Raw genomic sequence first — 14852 nt, forward strand, 5'->3', positions numbered from 1 at the left:
TTCCCCTGGAATAATCCATGGAAATGGGAGTGAACCTGGAGTGTGGCTGGGCCCAAGCTCCATGGATTTTGGGGAAAGAACAGGAAAATCCAGTCAAAATTGTCTCTATTGCACCCTGGAGTGTGGCTGGGTCCGAGTTCTGTGGATTTTGGGGAAAAACAGGAAAATCCAGTTTAAATTGTCTTTATTGCTCCCTGGAGGTTGGCTCGGCCCAAGCTTCATGGATTTTGGGGAAGAACAGGGAAATCCAGTTAAAATTGTCTTTATTTTTCCTTGGGGTGTGGCTGGGCCTGAGATCCGTGGATTTTGGGGAAGAGCAGGGAACATTCCATTAAAATTCTCCTTTTCTAGTTGTTTTCCGTAGAATTCCCGTGTGGTGAAATGTGCTGTAAACTCCAGAGTGTCCTTTAAAAAGTCTTTTTTCCCCCCATTCCACGCCTCCCAAGCATTCCCGATTGGATTTTGGGCTGCTGCTCACTCAGGAGGCCCAAATCCCACCCGCTTTAGCCCCACGTGTGTTGCCACCCAGGGATTTCACCCACTTTAGCCCCACGTGTGTTGCCACCCAGGGATTTCACCCGCTTTAGCCCCACGTGTGTTGCCACCCAGGGATTTCACCCGCTTTAGCCCCACGTGTGTTGCCACCCAGGGATTTCACCCGCTTTAGCCCCACATGTGTTGCCACCCAGGGCCAAATCCCTTGATCTTCCCGCAAAATCCCCGCTGAACTGGGTGGGTGCGGACACAGTCGCGGACGCAGCTGGCAGCCCCTCTGTGTGTGGGGCTGGGTTCCTGCACGTTCCCCGCGTTCCCGTTGCAGATCTGGCAGTGTGGAGGCTCCCTGGAGATCGTCACCTGCTCCCACGTGGGACACGTGTTCCGCAAGGCCACCCCCTACACCTTCCCGGGGGGCACCGGCCACGTCATCAACAAGAACAACCGCAGGCTGGCCGAGGTCTGGATGGACGAGTTCAAGGATTTCTTCTACATCATCTCCCCCGGTACGCCTGGATTTCTTTGGGATCGTCTTGTGGTCCGGAACGCTTCCTGGAAGTAGGGAGTTGGGAATGGGAGGTGGAGCTGTGGAGTTGTTTGGGTTGGAGAAGTTCTCCGAGATCTTTGAGTCCAACATTCCCAGCACTGCCGTGTCCCCAGTGCCACATCCACAGGGCTTTGAATCCCTGCAGGGATGGGGGCTCCACCTGAGCATCCTTTCCATGAAGGAATTTCCCCAAATTCCACCCTGAGCTCCCCTGGGCCAGCCTGAGGCCGTTCCCTCTCCTCCTGTCCCTGTTCCCTGGGAGCAGAGCCCGACCCCCCCGGCTGTCCCCTCCTGGCAGGGAATTCCAGAGAGGGAAAAGATCCCTCTGCATCCTCCTTTGCTCCAGGCTGAGCCCCTTCCCAGCTCCCTCAGGAATTCTCCAGCCCCTTCCCAGCTCCCTCAGGAATTCCCCAGCCCCTTCCCAGCTCCCTCAGGAATTCTCCAGCCCCTTCCCAGCTCCCTCAGGAATTCTCCAGCCCCTTCCCAGCTCCCTCAGGAATTCTCCAGCCCTTCCCAGCTCCCTCAGGAATTCTCCAGCCCCTTCCCAGCTCCCTCAGGAATTCCCCAGTCCCTTCCCAGCTCCGTTCCCTTCCCTGGCCCCGCTCCAGCCCCTCAGACTCTCCCTTGCCAGGAGGGGCCCAGGTGATCCCAAAATCCCCGAGGGATCCGTGGGAAGGGCAGCAGAGGTCCCAGCATGGAGAGCAGGAACCCTTTGGCCACAGCACCTGGGATTTCCCTCCCCACGTGTGCCAGGAGCGCCCACGGGCTCTGGAAGTGTCGCTGCTCTTTCATTCTGGGATCATTTTCCCATTTTCCCACCTTCCAGCTTCCTTCCCAGTGCAATTCCGTGGCAGCAGAGCCACTTTCAGTTTTCCCTGGCAGGTCAGTAATAGCCCCGGGAGTTTTGTGCTTCTTCTCCTGCACGATTTCCTGCTGTTATCCCTTACCTGTTCCAGCTGAATTCCTGCTCTTTTCCACAGGCTTTGGTTTTTCCAGGGGTTCAAGGTATCAGGGACCAGCATTAATCCCAGCTGGAAAGAATCTCTGGGATTCTGCTTGTGGAATCCCACTTCTCCTGTGGGTGCACAGGATCTGCTCATAGAATATTCCCAATCCGTCCTGGAAATCCCTTTAAAAGCTGGGCAATTTAAATTAAAAAAAAAAGTCTGTGCTCATTTTAAGTGCTTAATAATGGTGTAAAAAAATACATATTTATGGATCTCTCCTCTATGGATTTTGACCCATCAATTTTAAGGAAGCTTTTCCTTTGAAAAAGAAAAATTAGGATGGAATGCCAGCCTGCTTTTTATATTTATTGTGAGGTTATTACTTGTATTTCCATGAGGAAAAACTGTTTTTCCCTTCTGGAATGAGCCCAAATCAGCTGGAATTTTGTGCTCCTGGAAGTGCCCTCTCCTCTTCCCAGTTACACATTCCCAGGATTTGATACAAAATTCCAGCAGAGAACCCTTGGAGAAAATTAGATTGCATGGAAAGGGTGAAATTAGGTCACTGCCACTGACAGTTTTGTAATCCAAAATTTCAGCCATGTGGAAGAATTTGGGAATAGGTGGTCTTTGTATTCCCTGATCTCTTCCCACATTATTTATTAATAACTGTATTAATTGATAGGTAAAATATAATGAGGTTGTTCCCCAGCACTGAGAAGCAAATGGAGGAGAAAGGGAAATAAAATGAACATTTTCATGGAAATTCTCCATAAAAAGAAGTAGGAAATAATAGATTTTTTTAAAAAATAGGGCATTCCTAAATATAAAAAGTATTCCTAAATATTTTTAATCTGCTTTTTGATCCTTTTCCCTTCCTATTAGTGAGGAAAATGGGGATCTCTGGATAATTCTCTGGGAGAACAAAGGAATTTGCCTGTTGGTAATGAGGGCTCTGTTGTCTGGCACAGCCTCATCCCCCAGCTCCTCTGGGAGCTGATTCATTCCACTCCTGAGCTGAGATCCCAGGAGAGAGGAGCCAGGGGCTGCTCCCAGTGGGAAGCAGACTTCTCAGCATAATAAGGGGCACACCTCGGAATTACATCCCAAATTAAAAAGTCTGGAGGGATCTGGTTCCCCTGGAAAAACAGAATTCTGCTGGAGGAGAGCTCAGCTCTGTGTTTTGGGATTTTGAGCATATTTTTAATTGGTGCCTTCTCCTGTTTTGGTGTGGATAACAGAAAAATCTTTATTTGTGCTGAGATGAGTCAGGAGGCAGAGTTTTTAATAAATCCAAGCTGGATTTAAAAAACCAGGAGAAAAAATCCCAAAGCAGTGAGGAAAACTCCCCTTTTGGGTTTAGTGTAACCCTGCATTATGAAGGAATTGGAGCTTTCCTTGGGAAGAGCCTGGCTCAGGGCCTGCAGCTCATGGGCCAGATCATTCAGGAGAGCTTCAGAAATCCCAGAAATCCTGGATATGCTTCGGATGGGATTAAAGGAAGCCCCTTTCTTAGGAAAGACAGGAAATGGATAAATCTGGAATCCAGGAGCTGCCACGTGTGGGGCTGTCCCAGCTGGGGTCGGATGAGGTTCAAATGATCCTGGGACAGGAAACTGGGAGGGATTTTCCTCCTGAATCACAGCAAATCCTCACAATTGTCTGGCTGCAAAAAAGGCTCTTCCCTGCCTGCGTGGGAGGCCAAAAAGCAGGATTGGGATCCTCTCCTGGAACACAAACTGTGCCCAAAATATTCCCTCCACAGCCACTGGTTTCCAGCAGTTCCCTTCCCTTCCCTTCCCTTCCCTTCCCTTCCCTTCCCTTCCCTTCCCTTCCCTTCCCTTCCCTTCCCTTCCCTTCCCTTCCCTTCCCTTCCCTTCCCTTCCCTTCCCTTCCCTTCCCTTCCCTTCCCTTCCCTTCCCTTCCCTTCCCTTCCCTTCCCTTCCCTTCCTTCCCTTCCCTTCCCTTCCCTTCCCTTCCCTTCCCTTCCCTTCCCTTCCCTTCCCTTCCCTTCCCTTCCCTTCCCTTCCCTTCCCTTCCCTTCCCTTCCCTTCCCTTCCCTTCCCTTCCCTTCCCTTCCCTTCCCTTCCCTTCCCTTCCCTGGAGCTGGTTTGGGGCTGGAACCTCTGTGTGTGTTCCATCAGCAGGAATTTCCCCATGGAAAGGGGGCTCAGGGATTGGAAGTGCCCAGGGAGGTTTGGAGTGCCCATCCCTGGAGGTGTCCCAGGAATTCTGGAGGTGGCACTCAGGGCTCTGGGTGGGCACAGGGTGGGCATGGGGCACAGCTGGGATTTTGGGACCTTGGAATGCTTTTCCAGCCTCAGTGGTTCCATGAAAACCCGTGTCCAGGTCCTGCTGATGCCCGGCCAGGTCTGGCTCCGTGTCTGCTCCTTTGGGACCTTTGTGGTGGCTGGAGATGGACACAGAGAGCAGGAGGAGCCGTGGGATGCTCCAAGGAAATCCAGCTCAGGTGCTGGCCTTGGACACTTCCAGGGATCCAGGGGCAGCCAGAGCTTCTCTGGGAATCTGTGCCAGGGCCCTCCCACCTTGTCCGAGTTATTCCTGTCAGGAGAGTGCAGGGAAACGTGGTTTGTGAAAATGTGACCAGATTCCTTTATTATTTTGGAATGGGAAGAAATCAAGGAATTCTTCAGTCCTGCCTTTCCAGATTGATAAAGGAAAGAAAAAGAATCATTTTCCAAGCATGTCACTTGGCTCCATTAATTAATGAATTAATTATTCCTTGCACACCTCCATGGAGAGGCAGCCACTCACCCCTCACATCCTGCTGCTCCCATTCCCAGCATGTGGATTGGAATCAAGAGGAGCTGAGGGCGGCTCCAGGATTTTCCCCAGATGTTTGATGGGCTCTTCTCTCACCATTCCAGGGGTGGTGAAAGTGGATTATGGAGACATTTCCATCAGGAAAGCCCTGCAGGGACCTGGAGGTGGCTCTGGAATTTTCCCCAAATGTTTGATGGGCCCTTCTCTCACCATTCCAGGGGTGATGAAGGTGGATTATGGAGATATTTCCATCAGGAAAGCCCTGCAGGGAGCTGGAGCAGCCCTGGGATTTTCCCCAGACAGGGATGTTTGATCAGATCTTCTCTCACCATTCCAGGGGTGGTGAAGGTGGATTATGGAAATGTTTCCATCAAGAAAGCCCTGCAGGGACCTGGAGCAGCTCTGGAATTTTCCCCAAATGTTTGATGGGCCCTTCTCTCACCATTCCAGGGGTGGTGAAGGTGGATTATGGAGATGTTTCCATCAGGAAAGCCCTGCAGGGAGCTGGAGCAGCTCTGGAATTTTCCCCAAATGCTTGATGGGCTCTTCTCTCACCATTCCAGGGGTGGTGAAGGTGGATTATGGAGACGTTTCCATCAGGAAAGCCCTGCAGGGAGCTGGAGCAGCCCTGGGATTTTCCCCAGACAGGGATGTTTGATCAGATCTTCTCTCACCATTCCAGGGGTGGTGAAGGTGGATTATGGAGACGTTTCCATCAGGAAAGCCCTGCGGGAGAGGCTCGGCTGCAAACCCTTCTCCTGGTACCTGGAGAACGTCTACCCCGACTCGCAGATCCCGCGGCGCTACTACTCCCTGGGAGAGGTGCGGGCCCTGCCCTGGGAATGCCGGGAGAACGGGAAGGGCAGCGGTCCAGGAGTGTGGGGAAGCAGGAAAGAAAGGAAAGCAGGCAGTGAAAGAAACCAGGAGTTGCAGGAAAGCAGGGAGTAAAGCAGACCAGGAAATGCAGGAAACCAGGAATTAAAGGAAATCAATCAGTGCAGGAAACCAGGGAATAAAACAGACCAGGAATTGCAGGAAACCAGGAATTAAAGGAAATCAATCAGTGCAGGAAAGCAGGGAGTAAAGCAGACCAGGAATTGCAGGAAACCAGGAAGTAAAGGAAATCAATCAGTGCAGGGAACCAGGGAATAAAGTAGACCAGGAGTTGCAGGAAACCAGGAATTAAAGGAAATCAATCAGTGCAGAAAACCAGGAAGTAAAGCAGACCAGGAATTGCAGGAAACCAGGAATTAAAGGAAATCAATCAGTGCAGGAAATGGAGTAAAGCAGACCAGGAATTGCAGGAAACCAGGAATTAAAGGAAATCAATCAATGCAAAAAAACAGGGAATAAAACAGACCAGGAATTGCAGGAAAACAGGAATTAAAGGAAATCAGTCAGTGCAGGAAATGGAGTAAAGCAGACCAGGAAATGCAGGAAACCAGGAGCAGAGGGAACCAGGAATTGCAGGAACCAGTAGTAGAACAAACCAGTAAGTAAAGCAAGAACTGGAAACCAGTAACTGCAACAAAGCAGGGGGTCTAGGAAAGCAGGAAAACCAAGAAATAAAGGAAAGCAGTAAGAACTGGAAACCAGTGAGCAAAGGAAAGCAATCTTACAGGTAACCAGGAGCTACAACAAACCAGCAAGTAAAGAAAACCAGTAAATCCAGGACACCAGTAAGGGCAGGAAACCAGTAACTACAGCAAACCAGCCGTGCTGGAAACCAGTAAGTAAAGGAAATCAGCAATGCAGGAAACCAGTAAATAAAGGGAACCTGTAGTACAGGAGACCAGTAAGAACTGGAAACCTGTTAGTAAGGAAAATCAGTAAGGAAAGAAAGCAGTAAGGAAAGAAAGCAGTAAGAAATTAAACCAGTAAGGAAAGCAGTAAGAAATTAAACCAGTAAGGAAAGAAACCAGTAAGAAATTAAACCAGTAAGGAAAGAAAGCAATAAGAAATTAAACCAGTAAGTAAAGAAACCAGTAAGAAATTAAACCAGTAGGAAAGAAAGCAATAAGAAATCAAACCAGTAGGAAAGAAAGCAATAAGAAATCAAACCAGTAAGGAAAGAAAGCAGTAAGAAATTAAACCAGTAAGGAAAGAAACCAGTAAGAAATTAAACCAGTAAGGAAAGAAAGCAGTAAGAAATTAAACCAGTAAGGAAAGAAAGCAATAAGAAATTAAACCAGTAAGGAAAGAAAGCAGTAAGAAATTAAACCAGTAAGGAAAGAAAGCAGTAAGAAATTAAACCAGTAAGGAAAGAAAGCAGTAAGAAATTAAACCAGTAAGGAAAGAAAGCAGTAAGAAATTAAAGCAGTAAGGAAAGAAAGCAGTAAGAAATTAAAGCAGTAAGGAAAGAAACCAGCAAGAAATTAAAGCAGTAAGGAAAGAAAGCAGTAAGAAATTAAAGCAGTAAGGAAAGAAACCAGTAAGGAAAGAAACCAGTAAGGAAAGAAACCAGTAAGAAATTAAACCAGTAAGGAAAGAAAGCAGTAAGAAATTAAACCAATAAGGAAAGAAAGCAGTAAGAAATTAAACCAGTAAGAAATCAAACCAGTAAGAAATTAAACCAGTAAGTACAGGGAACCAGGAGGTGTCCAGAGCCAATGAATCCATTCCCAAGGGGATGAGGTGGCTTTGGACTCAGGTGCTGGGGTTCTTTTCTTGCCTCTTATTCCTCTTGATGTCTTATTTCTCTTTATTTCTGTTTTTAAAGTGCTTTTCAAGAAGAAGTTGCTGTTCCAAACATCTTCCCTCTCCTTAAAAAATCTCCCTTTAAATCGAGTGTCTGTTCCAGATGTTCACCAGGCAAATTTATCTCCCAAGTGGAGCAGGAGATTGGAAGAGTGAAGTTTGGGATTAATATTTTGACACGATGAATATGCAGCCCTTGAGGGGAACCTTCCATCATCATTTATTGCTTAGAAAGAGACTAGAAGTGGCTTTTCTTGGATTTTTTTTTTTTTTAAGAAATGTTTGTTCACTGAGTGTTTTCCAGCCTGGAGCTGAGGGTCAAGGACATTCCTGGCAATCACAAGGTTCTGGGACCACCAGGAGCTGGAATTTCTTTGAAATTCAACAAATTCACAGTTAAAAATATTACACTGAGTCGTTCCTACGCTGCCTTTTAAAAGCTCTGGAATGGGTTGATTTGATGATGATGGAATAACAATGAAAGGATTTGATGATGGTGGAATAACAATGAAAGGATTTGATGATGGAATAACAATCCTGGAACAACACTCTGAGGAACAAATGGCTTTTTTTGACATCCAGGGAAGTGATTTCCCACTGAAATTTGCCATTGTAGGCAGGAATAAAAGGCACTGGAGGATTCCGGATTTCATCCTGCCAAAATAAAGGGGAATGGGGGTTTCCAGCAAGGAAAGGACTTGTCTAGGGAATGTCAAATAAAGTGGGATTGTGCCACGTTGTCAGGCTGGAAAATGGGATGAGAAAGGCAGAAAAAAGTGATTAAAACACCTGATCTGTGCAGTGTGGCCTCAGTTCCCATGGAAACAGCAACTCAGGCAGGAGCTGGGAATTAAAGCCCTGCTCGGCTGTTCCAGTGGAGCAGGAAAAGGGAATTGCAGCCTCAAAGGCCAGGGAGCAGCAGAGAAATGGGGAATTTTTAAGGCATTGGAAGAGCATTTTTTGGACATTTCCCTGCCTTTCAGAAGAGATTTGGGCAGGATTTGATCCATCCAAGCTGGAGCAGCATCATTAGGCCATAAATGATCCGTGTCCTGCTCTGGATGGCTCCTCCTGGGCTCAAATCCAAGGAAAAATGGTGTGAATTGAAGGTGAGCAGCACCAGGCCTCAAAGTGCATTTCCCACGTGGATATTTTGTTGTTTCCTGGGACAAACAGGGAGAAAAAGAATGGAGATTCTGGCAGATTTGGGATAATCATCCTGAATTCCCCTCATGGCTTGACATGGAATAGTCAGAGGTGTCCCTGGCCGTGGATGAGCTTTGGGGCCACTTCCCACCCAGACCATTCCCCGACTATTTGGGAATGTGATCCGTTCACAAATTGCAGATTTCTGCACCAATCTGGCAGGTCCAGGAAATATTTTAAGGAATATTTCACCTCTTTCCTTTCTCCAGATCAGGAACGTTGAAACCAACCAGTGCTTGGACAACATGGGCCGCAAGGAGAATGAAAAAGTGGGATTTTTCAACTGCCACGGCATGGGAGGGAACCAGGTAAATAAAACCAGGGAAAAGTGGCTTGTTTGTCCAAGAATTCCTTCGGAATATTTTAAATATCTCTTTCAATTCTATTTTAGATTTTGTGTGGAAGTAATGTCAAAATAATCAATGAAAATTCCAAAATATTTTCAATTTCGAGCTGAAGGATTTTAAGAGGACTCAGCCTTTTTTTTTTTTTTTTTTTTTTTTTTTTTTCAATTTCAGCTCCAGATTTTGGGGGAATATTGGTGCACATCCATGGAAAGTATCCCAGTGAATAGATTGATTAGAATCCTGCTGTGTTTAATAATAAATTTAACATTCCAGACATTTAGGAAACGTGATCAGGAATTTGAATTTATTTCCATAAAAATGAAATGGGCAGGAATCTCCATAAACGTGGCTCGATCCAGCTGTTCTGGATGTGTGTAGGGAAAAATAAATATCCAGGATCTTCATGGAAGTTCTTTAGTGGAATTCCAGTAGTGGGGGCCTGGGGAGTTTCATTTGGAGGGGCTGGAAAGGGAGTAGAAAAGTGGATGGAATTCTTGGTCTTGTGACCAACGACTCTGGGTTAATTAGAACAAAATTTGCATATTCCAGTGGATATTCAAATTAGCATAGCTGCTCCAGGTGGGGTTTGGGATGTAAATTATGATTAAGGGACTTTTAAGCATGTTTTTAAATTAACTCTATTTTAAAGAATTAGAATTTTTTATTATTTCTGTGTAGAATTTGCCAGGGGTGGTGCCAGCCTGGCACGGTCACAATTCCCTGGTAGCTCTGGTATCCAGACACCTGCTCCTGGCCACATTCCTGGTGGGAAAGGCTGGGATGCTCCGTGTTCCCATCCCTGATTTATCCTGGAGGTTCATCCCAACTCCTGCCATCTCCTCCTGTCACTTCCTCCATCCTCACTGGGGCTTGCCCTCATTTCGCTGCTTTTTGGCTTGGAAAAACTTTCCCTGCCCCTGGATTCCTATGGATTTATCCAGTGGAAAAACATTCCCTTCTCCTCAATTCCCATGGATTTCTCCAAGGGAAAATCTTCCCCTTCTCCTGAATTCCCATGGATTTCTCCAGTGGAGAACCTTTCCCTTCCCCTTGAATTCCCATGGATTTATCCAGTGAAAAACCTTTCCCTTCCCCTGAATTCTGATGGATTTCTCCAAGGGAAAACCTTTCTCCTGAATTCCCATGGATTTCTCCAGTGGAAAACATTTCCCTTCCCCTGAATTCCCATGGATTTATCCAGTGGAAAACCTTTCCCTTCCCCTGAATTCCCGTGGATTTATCCAGTGGAAAAACTTCCCCTTCCCCTGAATTCCCATGGATTTCTCCAATGGAGAACCTTTTCCTTCCCCTCAATTCCCATGGATTTCTCCAAGGGAAAACCTTTCTCCTGAATTCCCATGGATTTCTCCAATGGAGAACCTTTCCCTTCTCCTGAATTCCCATGGATTTATCCAGTGGAAAACCTTTCCCTTCCCCTGGATTCCCATGGATTTCTCCAGTGGAAAAACTTTCCCTTCCCCCGAATTCCCATGGATTTCTCCAATGGAGAACCTTTCCCTTCCCCTGAATTCTGATGGATTTCTCCAAGGGAAAACCTTTCTCCTGAATTCCCATGGATTTATCCAGTGGAAAAACTTTCCCTTTCCCTGAATTCCCATGGATTTCTCCAATGGAGAACCTTTTCCTTCCCCTCAATTCCCATGGATTTCTCCAAGGGAAAACCTTTCCCTTCCCCTGAATTCTGATGGATTTATCCAAGGGAAAACCTTTCCCTTCCCCTGAATTCTGATGGATTTATCCAAGGGAAAACCTTTCTCCTCAATTCCCATGGATTTCTCCAGTGGAAAAACTTTCCCTTCCCCTGAATTCCCATGGATTTCTCCAATGGAGAACCTTTTCCTTCCCCTCAATTCCCATGGATATTTCCAAGGGAAACCTTTCCCTTCCCCTGAATTCTGATGGATTTATCCAGTGGAAAACCTTTCCCTTCCCCTGAATTCTGATGGATTTCTCCAAGGGAAAACCTTTCTCCTGAATTCCCTGGATTTATCCAGTGGAAAAACTTTCCCTTCCCCTGAATTCCCATGGATTTCTCCAATGGAGAACCTTTTCCTTCCCCTCAATTCCCATGGATTTCTCCAAGGGAAAACCTTTCCCTTCCCCTGAATTCTGATGGATTTATCCAAGGGAAAACCTTTCCCTTTCCCTGAATTCTGATGGATTTCTCCAAGGGAAAACCTTTCTCCTGAATTCCCATGGATTTCTCCAGTGGAAAAACTTTCCCTTCCCCTGAATTCCCATGGATTTCTCCAATGGAGAACCTTTTCCTTCCCCTCAATTCCCATGGATATCTCCAAGGGAAAACATTTCCCTTCCCCTGAATTCTGATGGATTTCTCCAATGGAAAAACTTTCCCTTCCCCTGAATTCCCATGGATTTATCCAGTGGAAAACCTTTCCCTTTCCCCTCAATTCCCATGGAATTCTCCGAGGACAGGCTCCAGCTCCCAAGCCAGTCCCTCCCAGGGCTGGGGTCGGGGTTCCCAGGGGTTCCCAGCCCTTCTCCAGCCCCGCTCTGTGTTCCAGGTGTTTTCCTACACGGCAGACAAGGAGATCCGCACGGACGACCTGTGCCTGGACGTGTCGCGGCTCAACGGCCCCGTGCTCATGCTCAAGTGCCACCACCTGAGGGGCAACCAGCTCTGGGAGTACGATGCCGAGGTATCCCGGGCCCGGGGGGGTGGTTCTGGGACAATCCCGGCATCCCTGAGGTTGGAAAAGCCCTCCAAGGTCATGGAGTCCCATCAGCTGTGTCCCATCCCCACCTTGTCCCCACCCAGAGCCCTGAGTGCCACCTCCAGGAATTCCTGGGACACCTCCAAAGCTCCCTGGGCAGCCCCTGCCGAGGCCTGAGCACCCTTGCCAGGAAGAATTTTTCCCCCAAAATGCAAAAATGGGACCGTAAGGATTTTCAGGGCTCCTTTGCTGTTGTTGGCGTGAGGAGTTTGGAGCTGTGGGGGAGCACAAAATGTTCCCTGCCAGAAGGGGCTGGGGCAGGGACACCTCTGCTGCTGGGGTGGGATTGCATGGATATTCCCTTCTGGGAAAAGCCCTGGGGACCCTGGTGCTCAGGATCCCAGAAATGAGGTTGGAAAAGAGCTCTGAGGTCCCAAAATCCCAGCAGTGCCCCATGCCCACCCTGTGCCCACCCAGAGCCCTGAGTGCCACCTCCAGAATTCCTGGGACACCTCCAGGGATGGGCACTCCAAACCTCCCTGGGCACTTCCAATCCCTGAGCCCCCTTTCCATGGGGAAATTCCTGCTGATGGAACACACACAGAGGTTCCAGTTCCAAGCCAGCTCCTGGTGAAACCCTCCTGGGATTTGCCCAATTCCGTGTTTCCGTCTCACTTTACAATTCCCACAGGGATTTCCATTCACACCGAGTGCCACCTCCAGGAATTCCAAACCTCCAAACCTCCCTGGGCACTTCCAATGCCTGAGCCCCCTTTCCATGGGGAAATTCCTGCTGCTGCCCACCCTGAGGCTGGAAAAGCCCTCCCAGGTCATCAGGTCCAAGCTGTGCCCCATCCCCACCTTGTCCCCAGCCCGGCCACATCCAGGAATTCCTCGGGCACCTCCACCTTTCCTGCCTGGAAGGCTGGAATTCTTCCAATAAAATACACACAGGGAATCTGCTGGTTTTTCCCTTAGACTGAGCAGAATTTCCCAGGAATTGTGTAAAACTCAGCTCGGCCATGAGATGGAGCTCCTAAAACAGGAATATTCCATGTTTTTATGGCAACTCCAAGGGCTGGCTGCTTGTTCTCCTGGAAAACATCCAGTTGCATTCCCTGTCCCTGGATTTATTGAGTGAAGCTTTTTATTGCCAGTTTTCCTTGGAATATTCGGATTTCAGCTGCCCATTTTCCCTTTCATTTCATGATTGCCATTATTATATATTTGTTAGAGTGTTATTAACCTCCAAGCATTCCTAATATCCAGGACTTTTTTCCCAAGAAAACAGCCAGTTGTGATATTCAAATTTTGGGTTTTTTTCCCCAGAGAAACAATTACAGGATATTTCCTGAATTCCTTATATTCCTTAATTTGATTTTCCAGTGGAATTACACTGATTTTTCCTTTCCTTGCTTATTCAGGCATTGCATGGAGGGGTTTGGGGTGGTTTTTAGGAATTTTTAGGAATTCTGGCTTGGCAATGGACAACAAGGCCACAGCTGGACATTCAATAATCCTAAAAAGGGATTTCTCTGAGGGATTTTCATGGAATTTTCTATGATTTCCTGCTATTATTTTTATAATTTTCTAATTAAATTTGTGGTATTTAAATATTGAATAAATTCCAGGCTCCCACGCCTGGTGATTCCCGTTGTGACATCCAGGGAAACCTCTGGATGTGGAGAGGGATGAGATCCTGGGACGTGACACGCACGGAGGGATCCAGGGAAAAAATGAAGGTGGAAATGTGTCACAGCTGATAGGAAGGAGTTGAATTCCTTGTGGAGGGATGGTGATGTCAGCGTTTATTCCTGACAAATTCCTCAGGACTTATTCCTGACAGATCCCTCAGGGTTTATTCCATGGCTGCCAGAGCTCCAGGAGTGTTTGGACATCCCAGGAACAGGATGGGATTCTTGGGATATCCTGGCAGGGCTGGGGCTTGGATCAATGATCCCTGTGGATCCCTTCCTGCTCAGAATTCCATGATTTTTTCCTGGATAATTGCCACTGTTTGTCCCCAGTGGTGGTGTCCCTGCAAAGCTTTGGAATTTCCATCCAGGGAGAGCTGAGGGGCTGCACAAAAAATGTTCCTTGGATCACTGACTCCGCTTTCCTTCTGTCTTTCCCTTCCCTCAGTATTTTGGGAAATGGGAGTATAGCTTTGAGGTAAGTCTGGTGCAATCCCTGTGCCAAATCCCAATCCCTGGAATAGCTCCTGTAGCAGTGCCCTGGCTCAGGTTCTCCATAGCTGCTGCTCCAACATTCCAGAGCTTCCCGCTCCCTGAGCCAGCCTGGGAGAGCTGGGAATGTTCCCCTGGAGAAGGGAAGGCTCCAGGCAGAGCTCAGAGCCCTGGGAATGTTCCCCTGGAGAAGGGAAGGCTCCAGGCAGAGCTCAGAGCCCTGGGAATGTTCCCCTGGAGAAGGGAAGGCTCCAGGCAGAGCTCAGAGCAATCCCTGGGAATGTTCCCCTGGAGAAGGGAAGGCTCCAGGCAGAGCTCAGAGCCCCTTGCAGGGCCTGAAGGGGCTCCAGGAGAGCTGGAGAGGGACTGGGGACAAGGGATGGAGGGACAGGAGCCAGGGAATGGCTCCCACTGCCAGAGGGCAGGGATGGCTGGGAGATTGGGAATTGGGAATTCCTGGCTGGGCTGGAATTCCCAGAGCAGCTGGGGCTGCCCTGGATCCCTGGAAATGTCCCAGGCCAGGCTGGACAGGGCTTGGAGCAGCCTGGGAGGGGTCCCTGCCCGTGGCAGGGGGGGATTGGGTTGGGATTTAAGGTCTTCCCATCCCAAACCATGCCATGAATCCGTGTACCAGGAAAAGCCTGCTCAGATTCCCACGTTCGTGTTTATCCCTGTGTGAGGAATCCGCCACCTTTGGATATTTCATATCCTGTGGCTGCCAGAGAGAGAGAATTCCAAGTCCTTTACTGATGGACCTCTGCTTTCCCTGGAAGGATTCATGGACAGGAGGGAACAGGGAGTGCTGATCCAGCGCTGCTGTCCCTGCCCGTGACTCCGAGTGACATTTTAGGGACACTTGGCTCTGGTATTTTTAGTGGCTCCTTTATCCTCACGTCACTTTTTCCATTCCCAAGCCAAAACAATGGAAAAGGAGCGGGTGAGGGATG

At 48.2% G+C, this 14852-nt stretch overlaps 1 protein-coding gene across 4 annotated transcripts in view; it reads left to right on the plus strand.

Annotated features, from left to right (window-relative positions):
- GALNT13 (polypeptide N-acetylgalactosaminyltransferase 13) overlaps positions 1–14852 on the plus strand; it is a 57517-nt gene that overhangs the window by 35766 nt on the left and 6899 nt on the right. For 3 of the 4 annotated variants that reach the window (XM_053947541.1, XM_053947542.1, XM_053947543.1), the window contains exons 9-13: positions 821–1001; positions 5456–5595; positions 8886–8984; positions 11570–11704; positions 12411–13447. In XM_053947541.1, the coding sequence (XP_053803516.1) occupies positions 821–1001; positions 5456–5595; positions 8886–8984; positions 11570–11704; positions 12411–12662 (807 nt within the window). In that variant the 3' untranslated portion in view covers positions 12663–13447. Of the gene's footprint in view, positions 1–820; positions 1002–5455; positions 5596–8885; positions 8985–11569; positions 11705–12410; positions 13448–14852 lie in introns of those variants that run through there. The other variant, XM_053947544.1, reaches the window with a different exon arrangement.

The sequence above is a fragment of the Vidua chalybeata genome, chromosome 7 (genome assembly GCF_026979565.1).
Source record: "Vidua chalybeata isolate OUT-0048 chromosome 7, bVidCha1 merged haplotype, whole genome shotgun sequence".
Classification (NCBI taxonomy): Eukaryota; Metazoa; Chordata; class Aves; order Passeriformes; family Viduidae; genus Vidua; species Vidua chalybeata.